The sequence below is a fragment of the Monopterus albus genome, unplaced genomic scaffold (genome assembly GCF_001952655.1).
Source record: "Monopterus albus unplaced genomic scaffold, M_albus_1.0 scaffold306.1, whole genome shotgun sequence".
NCBI lineage: Eukaryota > Metazoa > Chordata > Actinopteri > Synbranchiformes > Synbranchidae > Monopterus > Monopterus albus.
In genome coordinates, this window is record NW_018128186.1 from 416,025 (window position 1) to 424,566 (window position 8,542).

General features: G+C 39.3%; 2 protein-coding genes across 3 annotated transcripts in view; both read left to right on the top strand.

The window, feature by feature from the left end:
* LOC109973800 (mucin-5AC-like) overlaps positions 1-3,893 on the top strand; it is a 63,299-nt gene extending 59,406 nt beyond the window's left edge. Inside the window, exons 22-24 of one of the 2 annotated variants that reach the window (XR_002276876.1) lie at positions 2,476-2,586; positions 3,006-3,105; positions 3,207-3,292. Coding sequence is in view for 1 of the 2 variants with exons in the window: in XM_020623613.1 (XP_020479269.1) it covers positions 2,476-2,586; positions 2,926-3,105; positions 3,207-3,455 (540 nt within the window). In the remaining variant the exon portion in view is untranslated. Of the gene's footprint in view, positions 1-2,475; positions 2,587-2,925; positions 3,106-3,206 lie in introns of both variants that reach the window. The other variant, XM_020623613.1, reaches the window with a different exon arrangement.
* Positions 3,894-6,875: 2,982 nt separating this feature from the next.
* Positions 6,876-8,542, top strand: part of LOC109973803 (mucin-5AC-like) — an 8,998-nt gene continuing 7,331 nt past the window's right edge. The window contains exons 1-4 of the mRNA XM_020623616.1: positions 6,876-7,010; positions 7,123-7,166; positions 7,255-7,467; positions 7,556-8,529. Coding sequence (XP_020479272.1) covers positions 7,368-7,467; positions 7,556-8,529 — 1,074 coding nt within the window. The 5' untranslated portion in view covers positions 6,876-7,010; positions 7,123-7,166; positions 7,255-7,367. The remainder of the gene's footprint in view (positions 7,011-7,122; positions 7,167-7,254; positions 7,468-7,555; positions 8,530-8,542) is intronic.

Genomic DNA, 8,542 nt, shown 5'->3' on the forward strand with positions numbered 1-8,542 from the left:
TAGTTATTTTCAGGGCATTTTTGGCCGCTGTATTTAGCTCTCCTGCTGCGTGGCAAGTGTTGGGAAACATGTAAAGTCTGTTTTAAGTCAGTGATTTATCCACAACCTCAACTTCTTTTTGAAGGCAGTGACTTTGTCAGTCTGTTCAAAGATGTGTCCTCTCCCCTGCAGACATGTTTAAAGTGTTGAGTTGCTCGAACACATCAGCGAAGCGCATGAGCCAGAGTTCATCACTGAGCATCTCAGAGTACGGGGAGTTATTGTATGAGAGAAAGGCGGCGATTTCATGTTTAAGCTCATAAAAGTGTGACATTACCTTTCCCCTCGAAAACCAGCGAACTTCTGAATGATACAACTGGATGTGCTCTCATCCCAGGTCTTTGCACAGCTGTGTGAAACAGTGGTTGTTCTTGGCCCTCCGTTTAATGTAGTTCACTATTTTTATGGCATCTTTCAGTGCTGTATCAAGCACTGGCACCAGTGCTTCTCGGTGAAGATAGCAGTGAGTCCACATCGCATTCAGCGCTCTCTCCAGGCTTTTCTTCACAACTCCTGAGTTTTTTCCAGTCATGGAAGCTGCGCCATCAGTTGTTACCCCCATACAATTGTACCAACACAGTCCCACAGAGTCCAAAAACAAATCAAAAGCATTGAAAAAGTCCTCTGCCTTTGTGTTTTCCATACTTTGTGAGGCCTGTTGACACACAATTTCAGCTTTTGATTTCATCTTATATACAGTAATTATTCATCTTTTTGCTTTCATCTTTCATAGTTATTCAAGTTTTTTCAACTTCCACAATTGTTCAGCACTGCATCTCATGCTTTAGCTGTTTCAAACTACTTCTGCCATTTTTTCACAACCTTCAATTATTTCAACAACTTCAGCCATTTCTTCTCATCCTTGCGCTGTTTCAGCAATTGATTGCAGGTGTTTCAGTCTTTTCAGGGCAATACTTCAGCATTACAGCATCCACACGCATTTTCGACAGGAAATGCATTTTTCTAGTTCTAGTTATTATTCTGATTTCTTCCGTCTGTTTTTCGTCACTTAATTTCTTCAGCATACTTTCAGCTACAAAAGCCATGAAGTTATCAAAATGTTCAACTCTTTAAGGACATTCCTGCCTATATTTTTATTGTTTGTAACATTTATACTTTTTAACACATTTAGCTTTAGCTTAGTCCCTGTGATCTGTGGTCTGTTCTGAAAGTTTAAAATCCATTGAATAACATATGTTGATTAATCCATCCATTTTCCTCTGCTTATCCGGAACCTGGTCGCGGGGGCAGCAGTCTAAGCAAAGATGCCCAGACTTCCCTCTCTCCAGACACTTCCTCCAGCTCCTCCGGGGGAATGTTGGTTAATATACTGATTAAAACACAGTTTAAAACATACTTAATAATGTAATTTCCATGACAACATCCCAAACATCTACCTCTATCTTGAGCTCTACTTCCACCTGCTAGGTCAACTTCCACTGTTGTTGTAAATAGGTGCTCACCTTTGGTCCTTTCTATAGTGCTAATAAAGTCAAAGTCAACATTCTGATTAATGAGTCAATAATTAAGCAATAAGGTGTTTGGCCCAGTGGCAAAAGGTTTTTTAAAATTGGTTCTGTAGTGTGACATTTTGAATGACAATTTTTTGAAATGGCATACAAGTGATTTTATGGCAGATGTAGAGAACGGTGTAGTGTTTTGGAAAAAGAATATCATTTTAAATTGCAACATTGGTGCAAAGCAGAAAACGTAAGAAATTTGAAGAGTTGAGCTGAATTTTTGCTCCCTACAGTGTCAGTTTTGTTGATTGTGCCAAGTGTGCTATTTTAGTGTTAGCAACTGAAAAAACTGTAATTCCAATGACATGTTCCAGTCTTTATTATAAAATGTTGTGATCACTGGTGTCATATGCAGCACTAAGATCTAGAAAGACAAGTGTAGAGATGAGTCCGTTGTCCATTGTTGGTGACTTTCACTGGTGCTTCTGTACTATGATGGAGTCTAAATCCTGACTGAACATCTTCACACAAATCCTTCTTGTGCAAGTGATCACATAAGAGAGGTCACAACATACAGTACTAATCATGCTGGTATGCTGCTATGTGCTTGCTTGCTTTTTGAGTATAAATGAATAGTTCCATTTAAATAGGTAGGCACTTGATATACTGTGCAATCCAACATCTTACTGCCACATTAATTAAACATGACTGTTGAGTACTTTTTAAAGAAATTATTACTTTAATGAGTGTGCTGTCTTGGAACTGTTATTTTACAGACAGGCTCTATGAAAGGATGAATATCATGAATACATTAATATAATACTTTAAATTCACCCCTTGCTTGTCACCCACTGTGATTTTTTTATATTTAGTTTTTAGAAACACCGATATCCCATTTCTCTGACAAATGAAAAATTACAAACTACAAATTTACTAACTGCCCGTCTGTATGTGTGTGTGGTCTATTCTTCCTCAGGACTACTGTGGCAATGCTCAGAGTAATGGAACCTTCAGAGTGATCACTGAGAATATTCCGTGTGGAACCACAGGAACCACCTGCTCCAAGACCATCAAGATCTTCTTGGGGGTAAACAGTCAATATAAAACCTTTTTCAAAAAAATAAATACATTATCTGACTCATTGTAAGCTGCTGACACAATACTAAAAATTCTAAATAAATTCATATAAGCTCATTTGGTATGTCTAGAAGTGCTGAGTTAAAGCAGCTGAAATTGCGTTAAAGATATTTTACCTATCATCCAGAAAAGCTTCTTCAGTTATAGCATGGCATTTTTACAGAAAATCTTAAAAACAAAATGTAATTGATTTGTGAGGGTGGTTTTGTTTGAATTTAACAAAAACAGTGTATGTTATAAAAAAAATAATAGGTAAAACTGACTAACAATCCATTTCTGTTATATTTAGAGTGCCGAACTGATTCTAATAGAGGGAAGATACCAGCTGTTTTCAGGTGGAAATGAAGACGCTGTTCCATTTCGTTACAGCACTATGGGCATTTACCTAGTAATTGAAGCAAACAATGGACTCATTCTCATGTGGGACAGGAAGACCAGCTTGTTCATCAGGCTCAGCCCAAAATATAAGGTAATCCTGCAACAAGTGAAGTAAGGATTTCTTTTTAATGTGAAAAAAAACACACTTTGTTTTGATGCTTGAGTTGAACAACATGAGCTCTACTTTTTCAGGGTCGTGTGTGTGGTCTCTGTGGCAACTATGATGACAATGCAAATAATGACTTCACTACAAGGTGCCATGCTATGGTTGTCAACCCACTGGTGTTTGGGAACAGCTGGAAGAATTTACCGAGCTGCCCCGATGCTCAAAGCATCACCAGCCCATGCACAGAGAACCCCTATAGACAGTCATGGGCCCAGAAACAGTGTAGCATCATACAGAGTGACATCTTCTCTGCCTGCCACTCCATTGTAGGTTGATGTTGAAGGGAAATTTGTTGCAATGCATCACTATTTATGCAGCATTTTAATATTTGTACCTAGAAAAAGTGGGTTTTTTTTTTACAGTTTTATATACTGTCGGATATTTTGTCTAACACTGTCTGCTGCTCATTTTCTGTACTAAAACATGTATAATATTTTGTAGTATAGATTAGTAAATCTTGTATAGTATTTAACTGTAGCTGTCAGATACAGTAAATGTAATGGAGAAAAAAGTACAGTATTTGCCTCTGAGATGTTGTAAACTAGACTTAGAAGTGCAGTAGTGATTTTCCTCCATTTAATGATGTGGAGTTACTCATACCCATAAACTCATTAATGTATTTCCATACACTTACCTGAAGGTGGATCCTGCTCCATATTATGAAGCATGTGTGTTTGACTCATGTGCTTGTGACACTGGTGGAGACTGCGAGTGTTTCTGCACTGCTGTAGCCACTTACGCCGAATCCTGTAATCAAGCTGGCATCTGTATTAAATGGAGAACCCCTACCATCTGTCGTGAGTAACCAGAATGAAACATACGTATTTTACTGAAAAGCTGCGATCAGCATATGGTTTATACAGTTCCTTTTAAGCTAAATAAATGTTTTATGACAAAACAAGAGAAAAACCTGTCATGGTAACACAAGGTAGAGCAAAAATATTCTATTTTTTTAGCCAAGGTAACACCTGATACACAAAAGTGTTAGTATTTACAAAGTAATAAATGAGGAGCACCTTAAATAACCCAAATCAATGCCTATAAAATAGATAATTAGTAACTAGAACTGGGAGATGATAAGGATGACATTTTCTGTATTAGGAGTAGGCTTTTTTCAACAATCCCAATACAGAACCTGAAACCAACAATGAATTGCCTCTACTCACTAGAATAGAATGGCTGTCTGTCTCTGATCTGGATTAACTTAGGTTTTGAACAACAATTGATGTCTGTGGCACAGACAAACTAATCCAGGTTTGAGACAGCTGTCAACAATTGTTGAATACAGTTGTGATGTTTGTCACGCCTTTTTGAATAGTACACCACTTGTCTCTTGTAACCATCATCACCTGACTGAAAGAAAACAGCTCTGGTCCCTACATCACATTAATCCACAGGAAGATCAAAACAGCATGCTAAACTCTGGATCTTTCAGTGCTGGTAAAATTAGCCTTGATCTAACTCTAAGACTCCTGGTGCTCTTTAGACCATCACCCATGTCATATCTTTTTGCAACAGATTGATCAATAGTCACTGGTCAATGGAATAAGCACAGGTAAAACTCACACTTAACTTCAGCTGCTCTAGAAACCACAGTCCCACCTGAAATCCTAATTATGTCACATTCCACTGCTTTCACTTTCACATGCTGGTAAATTGCTGTACACTGAGGTTGACATTGGCTTCAGTTTGTTTAGGTGAATAAACTGGTGTAGACAGAAACTACACCAAAGTACTCCGAGAATGAGGACCACAGGAATTGCGTATATCACAGTTTCGGTGGGACAGATATGAGGTCACTGACCTTGACCTTCAACCACCAAAATCTAATCATTTCATCTTTGAATCCAAGTGGGCATGTGCCAAATTTAAGGAAATTTCATTCCTGACATATTGTGTTCACTAGAATGGGCCAGATGTACAGATGCATGTATGGACATACATATGGATGGACAGCCTGAAAACATAATGCCTCCTGGCTGTGGCTATCACTGGCATGGATGCATTTGTCTGCTGCACACCTCTCTCAAGCATCCATATCTCTACTCTCACTTCCTCAGTGCATGGTCTCTAGGAGGTTCATACTCAGTATGACCTGTCCTCTTCAGATTGACAAGCAATAAAAAATGTCAAAAAACAACCATCTGCAGTTGTGACACCAGAGTACAGTCAGCTCAGATATTAACACCTCCACTGAAGTCTCTGACAGCTTTGGCCACATTTGGTTCTACTGGTGTTTGTGGTATAGGGTCAGGGAATGTAAGTGCCATGGTCACACATCCCTCCAGTCACTTGTTATAATGAGTAGACCTTAAGACACCCTGAACAATGATCAAGGCTACTAAACTACTTAGGAATATGCTTCCTAAGTTGGTCCAATGTGCCAAGACATAGCTGCTCAAGAAGTGTGCCAAGGTTCCTAAACAATCACAAAAGGGACACGTCAGTGCCTCAATATTGCCCTAGGCCTACAGACTGAAAGAACGTGGCAGCACATCAGAAATAACGATAATCACAAACATGATGTGCAGAGTCTACCTGCCAGATGTCGGACTATGAGAGCCTCCAGCTGACCAATTGCTACCATCCCCACTGAAGCCCTGTGCCTCAGCCTAGATTTTGTGCATTTCTGTACCTCTTGGTTTCTCCACAGCCTCCCTGTTCAAACATGTATGTCAGGAATGGTGCATAAAGCAGCCGATGATATCGAGGGTGAACTCAATTAAATAGCCAGATGAGGATAAGTAAAAAAAAAAAAAAAAGTCTCTTTAATAAGAGCACTGACACTGAACAAAAAAACGATACAAGACATGGTTTAAACGCGAAACGCACTTACAGGTCGATAATACAGTCCAGGGTCAGAACCAGCAAACACATACATCCAAGGAATCCAAACGAGATGTCAGAAAGGGGAGTTCGATAAGCCGATACACAGAGAAGCAGTCCGAGTTTGAAGGGGAAGGCAATATACGGTGGTCAAAAACAGCAATCCAGGGTCAGAAACTAAAAAGTCAGGCAAGAATTAATGCTGGAGAGGACTTACATGCATTTGTGAGGTCGACCACAGTGTCGGTGTTCCTTGTTCTTGTGTGCCTCTCCAATGAGCCAGGTGACTAGTTACTACCAAAAAGAAAATTAAAATGAAAGCTATTTTAAAAGGATTTTTGCTAGACTCCAAAGCATACCACTGCCATGTTGAGAAGAAAAATACATGTGGTATGAACTCTTCATTTTTACTTAAATCTGAAGCAGTGGGCATTATGGTTATTATTATCCTCATCAAAATAATGTTGCATTGTCAAACTTTCCAGCTCTTTTCACCAGTAAATTCCCAGTGGTTGTGTGAGTTGGCGATATACAGCAATGCCTGTCTGTTGTATGTTAGCAGTGCGTGACATTTGTGCACTGAAGAAAAAGTAAAAAAACACACAAAAAAGAAGAAAATAAAGAAAAAGCCGACATTCGAGAGTGGAACGTGCAAACACGTCTGCCTCAGTGGGTGCCATGTTTGTGATCTTTACAGTTTCTTTACACTTGGGAACAAACTTTCCCCAATTTGACTCATTACAAAACAACACCAGGTGAACATAAAAAGTTACTACTTTCACCTCCATCATCCATGGTTTTACAAATTACAAGTAGTAAAAAAGAAGTACATGAACCGTTTGTTTTTCATTTAGGTTGCTATCCAAAATGTCCTCCTGCTCAGCCATACTTTGATGAGGAAACAATGGCATGTGTTTTAAAAGAACAATTTGGTTTCTACGACAAAGTAGGAAGACACTATAATAATGGTGACAAGTGCCAACAACTGAAAACTGTCATACATGGTAGGTCTTGCATTTCTTACATGTGCCTATCAAGATAATAACGCTCTGTGATGGGGTCAAATGAAATGAAAATAAATAAAAACTAATATTTTTCATGGTGTTTCTCTTAAAGTACATGCAGTTCAATCACTATCCAATGCCATTACGATGCCTAAGGTATGCAAAGACTTGGAGATATTGTGGGTTTTTAAAATACACATTTAGTTAAGCTTTATATGTTAACAATAAAATTCCTCTTTTACAGCCTGTACCTGTACATATAATGGAAACAAATACCCACCTGGTAGTACCATCTATAACACAACAGATGGTAAGTGCATCACAGCAGTGTGTGGGAAGAATGGTACCATTGATAAGATGTCATACCCATGTGCATCAACAACGCATATGCCCACTGCAACCACTACTACAGTCAGCCAGATGCCAACCACCTTTGTTTTTACATCAACCACTCCAGGTATGTGCAAGGTATTCATTTTAGACTGAAGAAATGTTCAATGTCAGATTTACCACATAACCAACACCTCTAATATGTGTGTCCACAGAGCCCACATGTAATCCTTGTCAATGGTCACCCTGGTATGATACCAGCTTTCCCACACTGGGAACTCCAGGAGGAGACAATGAAACTTATCAAAGGATTCGAGAGGCAGGGCACAAGATATGCAATACGCCTAGCCAGATCCAGTGCAAAGCTGAGAAGTTCCCTAATGTCACCATTGACAATGTGGGACAAGTAGTGCAATGTAATTTGGATAAGGGGCTGACATGCAGAAATGAAGACCAGTCAGGACCGCTGGCCTTGTGTTTTAACTACCAAGTCAGAGTTCTGTGTTGTGACTATACTACATGCCCACCACAGCCTACTACTCAAAGCACCACCATGAGCCACACAGTAATATCTACAAGTACAACACCTTCAACTCCTTCTACTACAATTACAACCACTTCACCTTCTACCACAACTGAAACAACAACTGCAACTCAGCCACCTACAATGTCTATTACAACCACTTCACCTTCTAGCACAACTGAAACAATAACTACACCTTGTCAGGAAACCGTATGCTACTTCTCCCAGTGGATAAGTTCAGACTACCCTGAATATGGCCCTGGAGGTGGAGATAATGAAACCATCAGACATATTATCCAGAAGGGATATAAGATCTGTGATAATCCTGTGGCGGTGGAGTGTCAGAGTGTGCATTATCCAGGGGTTCCCCTAGAAAAACTGGGCCAAAGAGTTACATGTAATGAGCAAGGACTCCTGTGCAAAAACATTTTACAAAATCCCCCTATATGTTTAAATTATGAAATAAAAGTAAAGTGTTGTTATTCTGCACCACAGTGTCTCACAACATCTACAACTAGTCCTACTACCATACCTAGAACAACAACTACAACTCAGCCACCTACAGTGTCTATTACAAATACTTCTCCTTCTACCACAACTGAAACATCTACAACTCAGCCACCTACTACCATACCTAGAACAACAACTACAACTCAGCCACCTACAGTGTCTATTACAA